This window comes from Capra hircus, chromosome 22 (assembly GCF_001704415.2).
Source record: "Capra hircus breed San Clemente chromosome 22, ASM170441v1, whole genome shotgun sequence".
In the NCBI taxonomy this organism is placed as follows: Eukaryota; Metazoa; Chordata; class Mammalia; order Artiodactyla; family Bovidae; genus Capra; species Capra hircus.
The window spans coordinates 15152530-15170116 of NC_030829.1; the positions used below are offsets into that span (position 1 = coordinate 15152530).

The 17587-nt window shown below is 50.1% G+C and overlaps 1 protein-coding gene and 1 long non-coding RNA gene across 14 annotated transcripts in view; one reads left to right on the forward strand and one right to left on the reverse strand.

Annotated features, from left to right (window-relative positions):
* ANO10 (anoctamin 10) overlaps positions 103–17587 on the reverse strand; it is a 212068-nt gene continuing 194583 nt past the window's right edge. For both annotated transcript variants that reach the window (XM_018066945.1, XM_018066946.1), the window contains exon 13: positions 103–436. In XM_018066945.1, the coding sequence (XP_017922434.1) occupies positions 368–436 (69 nt within the window). In that variant the 3' untranslated portion in view covers positions 103–367. The remainder of the gene's footprint in view (positions 437–17587) is intronic.
* LOC108633165 lies at positions 443–16771 on the forward strand. 12 transcript variants are annotated; one of them, XR_001919983.1, is made up of 11 exons: positions 443–1136; positions 1996–2120; positions 2319–2429; positions 3469–3605; positions 3685–3869; positions 4591–4834; positions 5204–5362; positions 8626–8686; positions 12381–12458; positions 12566–13504; positions 15290–16771. It is a non-coding gene; the product is annotated as an uncharacterized LOC108633165 (long non-coding RNA). The 12 variants fall into 12 exon arrangements; XR_001297081.2 differs by lacking the exon at positions 12566–13504 and having other exon boundaries at positions 443–870; positions 983–1136; positions 12381–12525; XR_001297085.2 differs by lacking the exon at positions 12566–13504 and having other exon boundaries at positions 443–643; positions 983–1136; positions 12381–12525.

Genomic DNA, 17587 nt, shown 5'->3' on the forward strand with positions numbered 1-17587 from the left:
TCCAGGCAGGCCCGGCCCTTGGCTCCCCTCAGGGCCCCCCATTCCACGACCGGGCCCAGAGCAGAGAGGCTGCTCTGTCTACACACACGGAAGGAGGCGTCAGACGTGCACGTGGCCTTTAATAGCTCGGTGGGCACTGTTTCCGTCGATGAAGGGTTTGTGAACTTATTGCAGGACAGAGCCAGGAGTGTGGAAACGCCCGTCACTCAGCGGGGGCTCGGCTGATGCCACCCCCGTCGGCCAGCTGTCACTGTGAGGGTAGCGTGGGGAGCTGGTGGTCAGTCCATATGCGAGGCTCCGGAGCGAGGTCAGGCGGCCGGAGTGGGCGTGGAGCTCAGGCAGGAGCCTGGAAGCGGTCGGCCCGCCCTCAGGGCACCGTCTCCTTCCCGCCTTCCCTGCATTCCTCTTTCAGGTTCTCCGCGGTGAGCTTCATCTGCTGTTGAGAGAACACAGGACGCGCTGAGCCACGCAAGCCTGGGTGGAGGCACCTCAGGGGCGCCCCCGACATGCTCTGGGAGACGCCTGGCGCTGCTCCTTGAGGTCCGGGGATGCGCACTTGGAACCGAGGAGCCAGGTCCACTGATGGGGCCCGAGGCTGCCCGCGGGTCCGGAGCCTGTTTCTGACCCAGAGGAGCGGGAAGCGGTGGGTGTGGGTGGAATGTGCTGAGTGCGCCCAGCTCCGTCAGGGTTTACAGACGCTGAAGTGAGAAGCAGCTGGCACCTCTTCCTCCCTGGACCTCCAGTAGAAGGCAGGAAACCACAGGGCTGGGTGCTGGGGCCTGATCTGGGGCCAAGTCCTTGCTCTGCCCCCGCACACCAAGTGACCTCGGAAGTGTGACCGCTGAGCCTCCTGTCACACCCGCTCTGTGGGTGAGAGGTGTACACCCTGCAGGCTGATGCTGGGGTTACCGCCCCTGAAGTCCCTGGCCCAGAGCAGAGGCCCCAGAAGAGCGGACGTCTCACCACCCATCTGTCCCAACAGCCACATCCAGGAGCATCGGGGACATCCTATGAAGGCTCAGAGGAAGGGGCCCGCACCCAGGACCATGGCCTGTGAGGAGGGAGCGCTCCAGCTCCAGTCCTGGGGCCCCACCCAGCCACGGGGCCTGACACCTCTGCCATGGGCGCTGGAACACGTGAGTACAGCTCTGCACTGTTGACTGAATCAATTACGCCTTTGGAATTTGACTTCACGCAAACGCACAGATTTTTGATAACAGCTATTTACTGATGGAGCAAACACAACTCTGAGCACAAACACGGCTGGGGCCGGGTCCCTGGCTGCCCTCCTGGGAGCCCCAAGTGCCACACGGCTGGACAGGACACACACTCCCTCCGCTTTTGGGGAGGAGACCCCTCTGCAGACTGTAAGTCAGAGTCTGTGCCTCCTGCTCCGCTCTGAAGGCCGCTCTAGATCTCCAGTAACTCAGGAGGCCCCCTTCACTCCAGACAGTCCTCATCTCTCTCGCCCTGGGTTTAGGAGACCTTTTCAAACGTCTTTTCATGAGAGAGAAAAAGGGGTCGGGGGACAGAATTTGACAAGTAGCCATCAGAAATTGAAATCTAAACTGATGAGGATAAAATGTTCCCTAGTTTCTCACAGAGTCATACAGCCAGGAGTCCTCCTCCACATGGAAAGGAAAATCATAATGAGGTTTTTTTTTTTTTTAAGTGTTTATTGAGTTTGTTACAATATTGCTTCTGTTTCTATGTTGTGGGTTTTTGGCCCAAAGGCATGTGACCTTAGGTCCCTGGCCAGGGATCGAACCTGCATGCCCTGCGCTGGAAGGCAAAGTCTTAACCACTGGACCGCCAGGGAAATAGCCACAATGGGTTTTGATCAAACGAATTTTGATTTAAAGGTGCCTCTGAGGTTCAGACAGCCTCGAGGTGCAGACAGCCCCCCTCCATCTGTGTGTGTGGCTGTAGATAGGCCCTCTCCCGTGAACGACCCTGCTCCAAGTGACCTAATTCTGGAGATGCCTCTTTTTTCAGGTCCAAGGCCTGGGAAGAGACTCTGAACCCACCAGGCTGGATGACTCCCACCTGCAGTGCCGGCCCCGCTGAGGGCAGCTCCTAAGGGCAAGGGTCTGCACTGGACTGCGTGGCTGGAATCAAAGGTAGGGACCTCAGCCAGGACTCTCCATCCCCTTGGCCTCTGGGTTGGGCCAACCCTCCCCTGATTCCCCCTTCCCACCCTGGGTCCCACAGGGCTCCATCTGTCTCATGGAGCTTTGTGATCCCCAAAGGGCACATTGCCCACAGTGGGTGAGGAGCTGGGGCTCAGCCTGTCTCCCCCTTGTCTTCCACACCCCCAGCTGGCTATGCTGAGCAGAGAGCAGGACCAGACCTTAAGACCCTAAAGAAAAACCTAAGAGGGAACAAACTGCCACAGCCCGCCTGAGGTGAAGAGTGAAACCGCATGTGAGGTCAGTGAGCGACGCACCAACCTTTCCCGCACAATCGGGGCGGGTCTCCACGGCTGCTGCCTGAGAGATGGGGTTGGAGGCCATCTGGCCCTGGGTCACCCAGTTCCTTTCCACTGCTCACAGGTCTGCATTCCCTCACAGTGTGTGGTCATGGAACTCGTAATGAAACTGCCCACATCCTCCTCGCCTTCCAGCAAAATGGGAGGCTTTAGCAGAACTAACTCTAGAAGCATGAAAGTTCTGATCTGAAGGAACCTTGGTGATTATCAGGTGCTATGGTCCCTGGACCTTGTTAAATGCAGACTCTTGGTCCCTCCCTGAGATGATAAAATGCCATCATGCTGGTTTGTAGAGGGAGCCAGGACTCTCTTGAACTTTTACCAGGCCCTCCAAGTTCCTCCACGGACAAACCTAGGCCTGGCAGTCTGATTTGTGGTCTGCCATCTTTTACCAGAAAGCAAACTGGATCACTGGGCAGGTCCAGACCACAATCCGTGCTGAGGGTGCTGGGGTGGACCCCAGGCTGCCTCCCACAGCTCAGCTCTTTGGTTGAGGGCGCTTCAGCTGCCCTGCTGAAGAGGGTGGGGTGGGAAGGAGCAACCTTATTCCCTTTAAAAAAAAAAAAAAAAAGCTGGCTTCTTTGAGGACTTTAGCATCAAAACCTTTAAAAATATAAGCAGGATAATAATGCTGACTTCTTTCCCATTAAGAAGCATCAGAATGAAGAGCAAATGAAATTTTCCTCAACTCATGAGTCATTAAAACACTCATGTTCCAAATTATTCTTTAAAAAGCACAGCCTGATTTTTGGCATCATTATTAGCAATGATTATACAGGCAGACCCTTTACTGTGCTTCGCAGGTATTTTTTTACAAACTGAAGGTTTGTGGGCAGTCCTGTGTTGAATGAACAATTCTGTCGGTGGCATTTCCTGAACAGCATTATTTTTTAAGGTTATGTACATTGTTTTTTTAAAACATAATGCAATGACACACTTAATAGACTACACTACAGTAGGAACATCGCTTCTATATACAGGAGAAAGAGAAAAATTCACAACTTGCTTTAACTGCAGTGGTCTGGAACCAAACCCACAGTATCTCGGAGGTCTGCCTCTTAACAGGAACCAACTCGCTAAGTGTGTTGGCTAAACGCGCACCTTAACCTGAGACAAGGTGAGTGACAGGATCCCTTTTCCCTGCGGAGAAGTAGAGAAGCGCTGTCTGAGACCTGCCCTGCTCTGCACCTCCACAGACACGGCCTTCCCCTCCCAGACTCGTGGCTGCAGAGACTCCCTCGCTGAGCCCGCAGTCACTCTTGGGACCCTTCTCTTCACCTGACTCAGGAAGTCAGCTGACGACACCCTACCGGTTTCCAGTTTGGTGGCAGCTGCTCTGTTACCCCTTCCCCCAGGAGGACCCGGCGCGTTCCTCTCCCCGGTATGCTGCAGGCTGTCTCGGGGCCGAGCACCTCCCCTGCCCCCTCCATTCTGATTTAATGGAAGGCTCCCTGGGTGATTTTCCCGTGCAGCTGGGGTGGAGAAGCACTGCCTGGAAGGAAGCCACTCGGCAGTTAAGGTGGGGGGTGGCGCGGGCAGGAGGAGCAGGACTGGGGCCTCCGTTGCCCACAGCTCTGCCTGCGCTTGCTGTCCAGCCTGACAAGCACGCACCTGTCTCTTCTGCCCATGTCACTAGCTTGAGATCATGTAGTTAAGAGTCAGGGCAGACTAAGCAAGGGTCTGCCATTTCTTGAAAAAAGGAAAGGAGAGAGCAGGCCTTCTGACGTGCACCACTTTTTCACAAAGGTGAGCTTTGTCTGAGACCTAGAGAGAATTCCCTCCAACGAGCAGCACCTCCCCGTGCCCCGCCGCCAGCTCTCTCCCAGTCTTCCCCGCGCAGCCCCAAACTTGGGACATCATCACAGATGGCTCCCTGCCCCTCCCGGTCAGGTCCTGTGGCCTCCGCCTGCCAAGCACACCGCCTCCTCCCACCTTAGGACTGTTGCCCCTCCTGCCCTGAAACCACCTCCCAGAATCTCCACCCGTCTCCAAAGGCAGCCTGAGCCGTGTTTAGAACAGGGGACCAGAAACATCCCACTCGAGGGGCTTCCCGAAGACTCAGGGCTAAGGCTCAAGTCCCCCTTTTCTCTCTCACCCTGCAGCCTTGGCTTTGCCCCTCAGCCTGGCTCCTCCCGGAGGACGCGTCTCCTGTAACTCCTAGCCTGTACTCGGGCTGTTGGGCTCTCCGTTCTCTGTGGAATGTCCAGCTCTCCTCTCCTGACTCCCCGGGGCCTCCAGCAGCTGCACCTCCAGTTGCTGCTCCGGAACTACCTGTGGGGGAGCCCCCAGCACACTTCCAGCAGCAGCCCTAGAGAGGACAGCACAGCCTCCGGGAGAGCAGCATGGGTGAGTGAGATACACCCGTCTTCCTGAAGTTAGCATCATTTTCTGAACCCAGCCACGTGTCCGGTACCAGTGAGCACACGCTGTGATACGGGCTGCACGTCGAGTGCCAGGGCTTCCGAGTCCAGATGGTGACCTGGCCTGGTACCAGTGCAGACCTGGGTCCAGCCCCTCAGGCCTTCAGGGCTGGCTCTGGCGAAGGGCTGGCGGCTCTGCAGGTAGAGCTGGGGGAAGAGGAGGATGGAAAGACGCCTGAAAGCAGCTGGGTCCCTGCTGGAAACCAAGACGGTCCAAACCGAGCTGACCCTGGGGAACATAAGTGTCAATTTGACTTAAAAAAGAAAACTAATGTCTACTTAAATGTTTTGGAAGGAGGTGATTGAAGTGGTGAGGTAGAAGAACACAGAGTCCACTCCGCCCACAAATACATCAAAACTACACTTAAAACTGGAACAGTTTTCACAGAACACCAGCTGAGAGCAGCTGGGTATCAAATACCTGGCGCTGAAAGAAAGATCCCCACTTAACCTGGTAAGACTAAAGGCAAAAACCGGGGCAGGGAGAATCCAGGTGGGGCCTGTGCCCCAAGGGAGGGAGCTGCGAAAGAGGAACCTCCTGTGCCAGGACAGAGGGAGGCTGCAGGGGCCTGGACTTCGCCCACGAGGAGAGTGCACTGGCCACCAGCAGAGAGAGAGGAGCCGAAACTGACAGCAGTCACATCCCCATGCTTCCCAGCCCAAGACATGCGCCTGCTATTACGTGCCTGGTACTGAAACTCGGGCTTTGGCGGACACACCCGAGGAGGGGACTTGCTTTGGTGGTGTGGTCCAGAGCACAAGTGTGCGCATGCCAAAGGCAGGTGGAGCTGAGGTCAGTTTTGTGGCTGTGCATCGTGGGTGGCGTCTCAGAGTTGCCTATCCCAGCAGGAGCGCTGCAGTTCCACCTCCCTCTCACTGCAGCTTAGACCCGGGTCTGGGAGCTTCTACTCCAACAACTGGGGAGCAACCCCTAACCCCCAACGGGGCAGTGACCAGCACCGAGCAAAGAGGAGGCCGTGATCATCACGGCACCGCCCCCACCCAAGGGGACAGTGGCCAGCACAGCCTGAGCCAAAGACATGGCTGGTGTCCACAGCAAATACAGCCTTTGCACCAGAAATACTAGAGTGACAGAGAAAAAGAAATACATGTAAGTAGAGGAACCACTCCTGCCTAAGAGAATCCCCTGAAAGAGCAAACAGGCCCTTCCAGTCTGGCAGGCCCCAGGTTCCAAAGGGAGGTATAAAAACGCTGAAGTGATTAAGAAGGCCATCAGTAGAAATGCAGATCCCTGTAACAAGAAACTGGAAACCATAAGGAAGAGCCAGTCAAAATCAGACAACTCAACTGCCAAGGTGAAAAACCAGCAAACTAAGTAATTCAGAAGAACCATTAAGTGACCTGTAACAGAAATCACCCAATCAAAACAGCAGACAGAAAGAAGAAAAAAATGAAACATATTAGGTATATAAGATAATACTAAGGCATGCCAACCTATGCATTATAGGGATTTCAGGAGGAGGAGAAAGGGAAAAGTAGATCAAAGATGTATTTGAAGAAATTACGGCTCAAAAGAGTGAAGAAGGAAAAATGTATCCATAGGTGAAAGAAATAGAAACCCAAACAGGATGAATCCACACGGACCCACACCAAGACGTGTCATAATTAAAATGCCAAAAGTTAAACAGGATTCTAAAAGCAGCAAGAGAAAAAGTCAGTTACAAGGGAACCCCCCTAAGGCTACCAGCTGATTTCTCTGCAGAAGCGCTGAGTGTGTCTTACCACTCTCTGGCCTACAAAGTCCCGAAAGGGAAAAATCTGCAACCTAGGACACTATTCAGAAGGATTATCATTTAGAATAGAAGGAGATGGAAAGAATTTCTCAGATAAGCAAAAACTGAAAGGAGGTCTCTAGATAGAGAAAAGCAAGAACCTATAGGAAAGGGAAAGTCACATTAGGAAAGGCAGATACATAAAAGGATTGAAGATCAATAATATATGCCAGCACATAATCATTTTCACACACAAAAAAATATCAACTACGAGATGTAATTTTGTGATTTTCAGTGATTCTGATGAATCACAAAATGAGGAGGGGAGTAGGAAAATGTACATTTTTTAGAATATAGAGCAAAGAGTGTGCATGACTGTCAGTCAAGCAGATATAATAATTACTGTTATAACAATAAACTTGAGTTAATAAATTTGAAAACCAGGGTAACCACAAATCAACTCTCAAAAATCATTAAGAAATCAAGCATAATACAAAAGAAAATTATCAAGCCACAAAAGGAAGAAAAGAACAAAGAAGAAATTTAAAATGTCAGTAAATACTCATATATCAGTGGGCTAAATGCTTTGATCAAAAAACATGGAGTGACAGACTGAATAATAAAATGAGAACCTACAGCATGCTGCCTCCAGGAGACCCACTTTAGAACGAAAGACACATAGGTTAAAAGTGAGGGTGTCTTCTTTGGAGAAATGGCTATTTAGGCCCATTTTTTTCATTGGGTTGTTTGGTTTTTTTGATACTGAGTTGCATGAGCTGTTTGTGTGTTCTGAATATTAATCCTTGTTGGTTGCTTCATTTGCAAATATTTCTCCAAAGAAGACATACAGATGACCAATAGACACATGAAAAGATGCTCACCATCACTAATTGTTAGAGAAATGCAGATCAAAACTACAGTGAAGTATCACCTGACACCAGTCAGAATGGCCATCATAAACAAAAAAATCTACAAACAAGAAATGCTGGAGAGGATATGGAGAAAAGGAAACCCTCCTACAGTTTGTACCAATTTACATTCCTACTACCACTACGTAGAACAGTATGGAAGTTCCTCAAACTAAAAATAGAACTACCATGTGACCCAGAAGCCCTGCCCCCCAGGCATATACCTGGAAAAAACCATAATTCAGAAAGATAGATACACCCCAGTGTTCACTGCAGCACTTCTTAAAATAGCCAGGACATGGAAGCAACCTAAATGCCATCTACAGGGGTGGATAAAGATGTGGTACGTATGCACAAGAGGGTATTACTCAGCCTTAAAAGGAACAAAACTGTGCCATTTGCAGAGATGGAGATATGCCTGGAGACCGTCATACAGAATGAGCAAGTCAGAAATAGAAAAAAGTTGTATAATATGGATTCTATGTGGAATCCAGAAAAACTGTACAGATGAACCTATCTGCAAAGCAGAAACGGACAGATGCAGAGAACAAACTTACAGATTCTAAGGGGATGGAGTGGCATGAACTGTGAGATTGGCATGGACTTATACACTCTACTGTGTATAAAGTAGATAACTAATGAGAACCTACTGTATACCACAGGAAACTGTATTCAGTAATATCCTGTGATAAACCATAATGGAAAGGAACATGAAAAAGAATATATATACAACTGAATCACTCTGCTGTACACCAGGAACTAACACTGTAAATTAACTACACTTCAATAACATTAAGAACAAAACAAAACATGGTTACCAAAGGGTAAGGTGGGTGAGATGGATAAATTCGGAGTATGGGATTAATAGATACACATCACTATATATAAAAAAAGACAACACGAATTTACTGTATGGGACAGGGAACTACATTCAATATCTTGCAATAACCTATAATGGAAAAGAATCTGTGGCTATACCCTTGAAACTAACACAATATTGTAAATCAGCTGTAGTGTAATAGAATTTTTAAAAAGTCATATTTTGAGCCTGTGTTCTCTGCATATTTGAATTTCAGAGCAAAATTCCCAGGAGCTAAAGCCATTTCAAACAGAAACCTCACAGATAACATCTTCCAGGTGAGAGCGGGGGCTCACAGAAGCCCGAGGCCTGGTTCTCAGCCGCCCTGGGTGTGCACGGCGCTGATGCTGCTGCAGCCAGGAACCCGAGCCACACATGTTATCAGCCACAGGCGATCAGAGCTGTTCATCACTCTAGACCTGCCAGGGCTGCGGGCCTTGGGGTTCCGCAGGTGGCGGCAAGGCACTGGTTGCGAAGATGGTGAAGTGCCACTAGGGAGAGTCTGCCCCACCTCCCTGGGTTTGGGAAACGTTAGGAACGAAAAGCCCTCATCAGAGCTGCTCTCTGCTGGGCTCCTTTCCCACTCCACCAATATTTTCTTCAAGTTAAGTGATCCTTGGTTAAGTGACCACTTACCCAAAATCCGTATGAAATCACTAAGGGAGAAGTCTTAACAGACGCCTCCGTGGGTGCCCGGGCCTCCACGTAGGGCAAACACACTCCGTGTAGACTGTTTCCCGCAGGCAGTGGGGCTCAGGCAGCGTCCAAGTCCTCACGCTTTACACATGCTCCTCTGTGCCAGCTGCATGGGCGTCTCGGCTACTGACATCCCCGCTCCTCCCCGTTTCCTGCATCTCTTAACTGTGCTTCTATGTCAAAACCTCTTTTTTCCTCCTGCTTTGCTGACATAACTTTTAATGTCTATTACAATCTGTCACCCACTTGTAACTTAATTAACAGTGACCACTGGCCACTTGATGTGAACAGCCGACTTAGTGGAAAAGACCCTGATACTGGGAAAAGATTGAGGGCAAAAGGAAGAGGGGAGCAGAGAATGAGCTGGTTGGATGGCATCACTGACTCAATGGACATGAATCTGAGCGAACTCCGGGAGATGGTGAAGGGCAGGGCGGCCTGGTGTGCTGCAGTCCACGGGGCGGCAGAGTCAGACCGAGGGACTGAACAACAAGCAACACTTAGGTTACACAGCAGGTGCTGATATTTTCCCCAAATTAAGTGATCCTGAACACTTATCCAAAAATCCACGTGAAATCACTAAGTGAGAAATCTTAACAGACACCTCTGTGGGCGCCTGGGCCTCAGTGTAGGGCAAACACACTCTGTATACATTGTTTTCCGCGGGCAGTGGGGCTCAGGCTTACTTACATTCCATACAAGGTACATACACTATTTGTTCCTCGTAACTGCCCTATGAGAGGCATACTGTTATCAACATTTTAAACATGAGACACAGGGAAGTTAAAATCCTGCCCGAGGTTGCACAGTTCAGAGGGGTTCTGCACCCAGTCCTGGCTCCAGGGCCCGCACTACGGGCCTGAGCTGCCCGGCTCCTGCTTGATAACATGCCAGCTCTGGGCTGCTTTTGGACCACCTAGAACATCACCCCACTATCCACAGGGTTCGCCCATGCTGTTTTGAGATTCTGACTCCAACGAATCACACTTTCATCCTGTGCAGGTTTGCCTGTATTTTGGAAATGCTAGGTGAGGCTGAAATTTTGTCCTGTCCCACCTGGCCCAGATTTTTTTCTGCTTTGGCTAAATCTCTCTAAACCATGGAGTCCAGCTCTAGAACACACCATGGTTACCCTACCCTGACCTTTAAGCACAAATTGAATCAAGATTTTTAAAAGTTGCTTAAAATTCTGGAAAGTTTAAGAGTTAATAAAAAGCACAGAAATCCATTTGAGTATGTTTCAAAGAAAGGCTTCTAAAGGGCACAAGAACAAGAAAGTGTGGAAAATGTGGTGGGGAAGTTAGTTGGCAAAGCACGAGCACTTCAGTCGCTAAAACTTGGAAAAGAAAACTAGTGACAGGCAAACTGCTTGAGGGGGCATCCCCAACGGAGGGAAACGTAAAGAATGGCAAACCTAACGCTGGCAGCAAAGTGCCACTCAGCACCTGCAGCGGGGAGTCAAACTGTTCAGGAATCATCCGGGCCCAGGAAAGGCTAAGATAAGCCATATCTCCTTTGCTGGATAATGAGAAAAGCAATAACAGATGCTTAAAAGGCCGCCGAGTCGAATGGATGTCATGTGGACACGCCCAGACATGAGTGGAGAATAAGAGCTCTGGGCTCTGGCAGGCCTCGAGGACATGCACAAGGGGGACAGCAGAGCGGTGGGGCGAGGCCAGCTGAGGTGGACCATGCCTTAGCCCTGGCCACTCGGGCCCGGAGCAGTCCCCACCGTGTGGGCTAAGGTCAGAATGCAGATGGCGTCTGTAAGAGAGGAGGGTATCGAAACAAAAAGAACCAGTGTCCATAAGATCAAAAACAAGCCATGACTAATCATGAAGAAATAATATATATAAAAACCATGATGAATACTTCTGGAACATCGCATCATGTAATGTGCATTGTGGCCGTATCAGAGGCAAGGGACATCACAGGGATGGCCCCAAATGGCAGGACAGAAAAGTCAAAGGTGACGCCAATTCTGTGTAAGAAAGGGAAAAGAGCATTTTGTATTTTGGCAAGTAATGATGTAAAACTAGTACAGTGACTCCCAAATCAGAGGACTAATGACCAAGTTTCTTGTAAAAAATGGAGTTCCTTTTTTAAAGGCAACACTCATTGTAGTAACTAGATCTCTGGGTGTGATGTTATCCTGCAAACTGAAGTGCAGGAGGAAATCATTCAGGCTCTGCTACAACATGATCCTGGGCTGTTTATCAGAAGAGAGAGGTTGCCAGTCTGATCTGTCACCATCAGCCCACAGTACCAACACTTCCACAATGCTGCCAGGACACTGACCCAGTTGTCCGGGCCATCCAGGTGACCCAGAGCATCTGGTCTGCAGGAGGCACTTCCTGGACAAGAGGTGCACAGGAAGTAGCTGCCTCTTGCTCTGGACACAGGCCTGGGAGGAAGGGTATGCCCTTCCAGTCTGGAAGCCTGATGGCAGACGATGGGCAGGGGGTCTCCTCCTGCAGCACGAGTTTGTTGAGGTCAGGAACCCCCTGTGGAGTTCACAGGTCACTCAGGTTCCTGGGGACACGAGACCCAAGGAGTCTGGAACCAGCCAAGGCTGTGGCGTGATCTCTCAGTCCTCATCTTTAATGGGCAGTAACACCCCCAGCTCAGGGTTCAGGCCGGGGGGCAAGGCATGGATGGGGGAGGACACAGGGGTAACAGCACCCGCCCACAAGGGGCCACACCAAAGAAGCCTCCCTGTCCACCGGCTCCTTCCATGAGTCCCGAGTCTCATGAGATGCGACTCGGGGATGGGTCTTCACTGTGGCAGGAAGGAAAAACCCAGAGCTCAGAAAACAAAAGGCTGAAGTAAACAGTCCACTAAACGAGACGTAGGAGACTGTCCACTGCCCACACCAGGGCTTCAACCAAGAATTTAAAAACCTTTAAGCATTCTTTCTAAATATCAAGGGGGAGTTGCGCTCCATCTAAGGAGACAAGGCTGGTCACCACCAGGAGAGAGTGAGGGGCTGCCTCTGTGCCCGTGGCAGCCGCACCCCTTTCTGGCCCCATCCCTGCTGCAGACGCTCCTCCCCCGTCACAGGCGTGACTTCAGGCCACAAGGCGCAGAGCACCCGTCACCCATGGCAGCGCCCCTGGCACTGCTGGGCTTCTCCCATCTACATGGGGTGTGGCCCTTTGATCAACACAACATCTATATCCTCCATTCATGTCAAGGTAATATCTAAAAGTCAACATGATGACTAAAACCAAGGCCGTAATCACTGTTGACTCTGATTTTACTGCCTCCACCCCCAGGGCTAGGAATGGCCAGCTGGTGCCTGTTGATGAGCGGTGCCGCCAGCACCGACGCCCCTTCTGAAGCGCCTGGTCAAGGTGGGGCCAGAAATGGCTGATGCTTGATCTCTTTCTGCAAGAAAAACAACCCCTATTAGGCAGATAGGTGAGTGTTCATTCTCTTGACTTCCTTTTTTTCAAAACAGCTACTTCCCACCTCCAAACCTCGTGAACAAGGACGAGGCCCCATGTTGTCTCTACGTCTTCACTGCACTTGAATTCCCCGTCACCTGCATCCCTCAGGGGACAGGGGGGTGGCAGGAGGTACTGGAACTGACGGCACTGGCCTGGCCTGGCCCCCACTGCTCTGTCCTCTAGAGCTGCAGCGACACACCGCCGTGACATCCAGCCCAAGAACCCACAGCATCCAACCGCAGGGGACACGTCTGTGGCTTCCCACTTCCTCTTTCATACTGATGCCCAGAACTGACCTTTCTTAGAGGAACCAGGTTAACAGTGTGTGTACACGGCAGAAACACCTGCCTCGGGACACAGCACAGCTTTGTTTATGAAGAAGAAATGACTTCTCTGCAGGCCTGTACTCCAGGTGTTTGAGAGCAAAGAACCCAAGACCCCAGTGTGATCAGAGCATCCAGTCCATGTGGTCAGTGCTCTCTTTAGTGTGACCTTTGGAAAAAGAGATCATGGTCCCCTCTGAGGTTAATCCATCAGCCAGCACAATCCTGCTTATGCCTCGGACTTTGGTTCTGACAAAAGTTCTAACCAAAAATCACGTGGTCTGGAGTGGGTCAGAACTCAGCCTCCTTACTTTGTCATTTAGAAACATGAGCTGCTACATACAATACATGTTGAATTAAACATGTCTTCACCTATTCAGTTCTTCCTCTACCATCGTCACAGTTTTCTTGTGTGAAGCCAAGAAGAGCAGAGAGCATAAGAGAGAAGCTATTTGCTAACAGGGACTCCCCTGGTAGAAGTCATAAAATACAGATGATTTCTGCCTGTTACCCTGAATGACCTGCAAGTCATTTTGTTAAGACAGGATCAATGTTTTAGGAGCACTCGGCCAGGTTTGGGTGGAGTGATATCTGTTGTCTCCAGCAAAGCCCATGGATGATTCACAGGTAAGTTATGCGGCTCTAGAAGAGGCAATCAAACCAGTGTTTCCATAAGCTGTTTTGGACAATCAGAACAAACCAGCTTGTATCAAACAGTCATGCAATTGTTCAGGTTGTGGGCATATGTTTTTACCCTTTGAACCAAGCACTCCAGGTAAATAAGTGGCAAGCCACGCAGATAAATGCTGTTATTCATATAGGCTTAATTAGATAGGCATGAAATGACTGGAAGGGAAGAGGATACCATCCATAATGACTAATAAAATAAGCTTGGGGTCAAGGCCTCAGCATTCCTGATTTCACAAAGGAACTGGTGTCAGTAGGAAGGCTTCCCCTGGTGGGCTAGAAAGCTACTGACGCCCTGGGTACACACCTGGCCACGTGTACTGAGCTGGGAGGAAGTGATGGCGACCGCAAGAGGAAAGCACGTGCTGAAAGAAAATGGAACAAAACCGACAGCAGGTGAGTCGGGGCCCAGTGGCCTCGACCCAAGGAGATGATGGCTCTTTTCAAACATGCTGCACACTCAAGCTCGCCCCACGGCACCGGAGCCCCGCCCTCCTGGGACTGCTCCTCACCCTCCGGGAAGCCGAGTCCCACTGACCCACTGACGGTCTCCAACCCGGCTTGGCATGCTCTGTGCTGGAAAGAACTTGCAGCTCCTGGAAGAGGGTAGGAGGCTCCTGGGCTTCTGGCCAGGCTGGCACACTGGACTGGCCCCTGAACCCGCCTCTCGGGTCTTCTCTCCGGGTCCTCTAGTCCCCTCCTCGCCTCCTTCTCCCCCACCCTCAACGCCAAGGACAGGGCGGCAGGCCGTGCTCGGTTCTCACCTCCCAGACTAGCACCTGGCAGCTGGTGGCCAGTCTCTAGGTCCCACCGCTTTACAGGAACCTGTGAGTTCCTGCTGCTCTTCAAAGACACACATGTGTTGCCCCTTCCACAAAGCCCCCTGGCTGCTAACGGAAGGTGCCAGCCCACACCCTGTGCTCCTGCTTCGCCATGCCTGGGCGCAGAGGCAGGCCCAGACGGCAGGCTCCCAGGGCAGGGTCCCCGCAAGGTGGGTGATCGAGGTGTCCCGATCTGTAGGTGAGCCCGAGGGGCAGACGGAGCAGACGCACAATTCTGTGCTGAGACCAATGGTTCCTGCCCTTCATGGTGACCGCAAACGCCTCGCAGGGCACACTTTTCTTCCCGAGGCTTCAGCATCAGAATCCCTGTGCCTTCAAAGGGCCATTTCTACCGCTCGGGGAGAGCTGAAGCTCTGGCAAGGGGATGAACAGCTTGTGGACGACCTCCTTTAGCACAGAAGCAGAAGCCCACTTACAACCAGAGATTTGACAGCCCCTTTGGAGCAAAGTGTGGTGGGTTCTCAGGCAGTGAGACCCAAACCTGGACGGCCAGTCATCAGTCTGTACCTGATGGTCTTCCATAAAATGAGTTCTCACTTGCAGTGTTCATCTAGCAGGTTTGGGAATTTCTTTTTACAAACTCTAAAATTTGCTGTTATTTCAAACTGACAGAAAAAATCACAAGCAGACTAAAGAGATCTTAAGTAAAATACCCTTACTCGAATTTACCAACTAGTTCCGCTTTGCACTCTGCTTTATCATTTAATTACCTTTTTCTTAATCATTTGAGAGTAAGTTGTAGACAAGACACCCCTTGCCCCTAAGCACATCCATATATATTTCCTAAAAACAAAGCCTTTTTCTTACATAGTACAGGAGAATGTTCCCTGATGATTTTGAAGGGTGAGGTGATGGTTATTTCCTATTTTATCAAACTTTCCAGATGTTATCAAGTTGACAGAATTCAGAAAGTATAAAAACAGCTGGGAGCCCCTAAAGCTTCACCGCAGGATGATGAGACAGCAGCTGGCTCTTCTGAGGAAAAGCAGACAGTGATGCCCACACACTTCCCTCACGTTCACGGCAGATGTGATTTTGATGAGCTGGGGTACAACAGGACCATGTCAACAAGCGTTCCACTGAGCTGGGATCGATGGCCTGCAGTCTGTGAGAGCCCTGTGACAGCCCCTGCCTGCGCAAACCCCTCCCTCGGAGTGTTGGCTGGACCCAGGACTCGCCTGACCACAGAGCATAGCACCCCTCTGGAGTGAGAGGACGTCACTCCAGAGATGAGACCGCAGCAAGGCTGCGCTTCCATCCTGGGGGCCCCTCTCTCACTTGCTGGCTCTGATGGGAGCTGGCGGCCGGGTACGCACAGCCCCATGGAGGGGCCCACACAGTGAGGGATGATGTCCCGGCCCTGAGGCTGGGAGCCTGGGAGGGGACCCCCGCTCCAGTCAGTCGTGAGATGCCTGCAGGCCTTGCCGACTCCTGGATTACAGCCTTGAGGGGCATGCTGGTGAGCCTGTGCAGACACATGGACACTGTGAGGGGGCCAGCGTCTGTTTTGGGGTCACTTGCTATCCAGCAATAGATGCAGGGGATGGTCATGATGGAATATCACCAAATCTCATCTGAAGTAAAAATATGCTTGATTTCATGAAGCTCCGGTCGGTGGTGTAATCAAGGGTCTAGGGGTCCTGGCCACAGAGGAAGGAGGCGGTCACTTTGCTCTCTCCTCTTCTGACTACTCAGCCTCTCAAATGAATCCTTTTGAATGACTTTTAAGTTTATTTTTAAAATAAAAAAATAGATAAAAACCTGCTGTATAACACAGGGAACTCTACTCAATACTCAGCAATGACCCATATGGGAAAAGAATCTAAAAAATAGAGTGGATATATGTATATGTATAACTGACTCACTTTGCTGTACACCTGAAACCAAGAGAACACTGTTGAACAACCACACTCCAATAAAATTAAAAAAAAAAAACATAGAATAAAAGGGCCAGCAGAAGAGGTGGGATGATTTGCTTATTTTGGTGATAGGTATAGATGCATAAGTGCTAGTACTGGTTTGTTTTTTTCTCTGTATCTTGCTAAGTAATAAAAAAAATGTTGGCCTGATTAATCATAAAAAAATACATGTGTATAGTTTAAAAGACTCAGGCATTAAGGGAAAAATACTGTGAAAAAAATTCACCCCATCTTGTGCCTCAGTCCCTCACCTTAGAGGCAATTTCTTAATAATTACCACTTTCATGATCATTCTCTCAAAAGTTCTCCCCCACACCAGAAAAAAAAATATGTCAGCATATGTTACTATTGAAATATCTATCTCCTTGTTTTTAATATAAAGTGCAGCATAAAATACCCTATTTTGCATTTTGCAAAATAAATCTTGGGATGGCCTGATAACAGGAGTTGCAGAAAGTTCTTATTCTTTTGACTATCTTCAAGAACTCTAGTGTATGGACAGGACAATTCACTTAACCAGTCTCCCCAAACCAGGATATTTAGGTTACAGCCGTGTGGGTGTCCTTATGAACATATGCGCACAGTGTTAGTCGCTCAGTCGTGTCCGACTCTGCGGCCTCATGGACTATAGCCCGCCAGGCTCCTCTGTTCATGGGATTCTCCAGGCAAGAATACTGGAGTGGGTTGCTTAGCCCTTCTCCAATATGCATATATCTGGGACATAAATCCCTAGAAGTCTTCTCAGGTTACTAAACACCCTAGTTTCTCTCATTAAACAAAGCTCTCCCCTTCACCTCATATCCAAATGCTGACACTGTAGGTATTGCCCCCCTTTCCTGCCACACTTAGTCACGTGTCTATCCTGATTGTTTTCTCTCACTTCCCAACCACTCCAAGTAGCTCCCAGTTCTGTGAACTCACTGCAGCAGTCCCACTGAGGTCACCCTTGCGTGCCATACCACTCAATCCAGGGGCATGCCCTGACCTTCATCTAGTGTTTTCACAGCCGCCATCTGACATGGTGCAACTACCTTCTTCCTAACACTTCTGTCCTTGACTCTGAGACATGACAGCTCACCTGGCTTCCTGGCCTCCCACATCTCAATCTGGTCTTCTTCTGGCCTGCCTTCAAGAGCTGCCATTCTCAAAACTCAATTCTAGGCCCTCTCTTCATTCTATTTTTTTTTTCTTTGTTTTTTTTTAATTTATTTTTTTTTATTTTTTTTAAATTTTAAAATCTTTAATTCTTACATGCGTTCTAG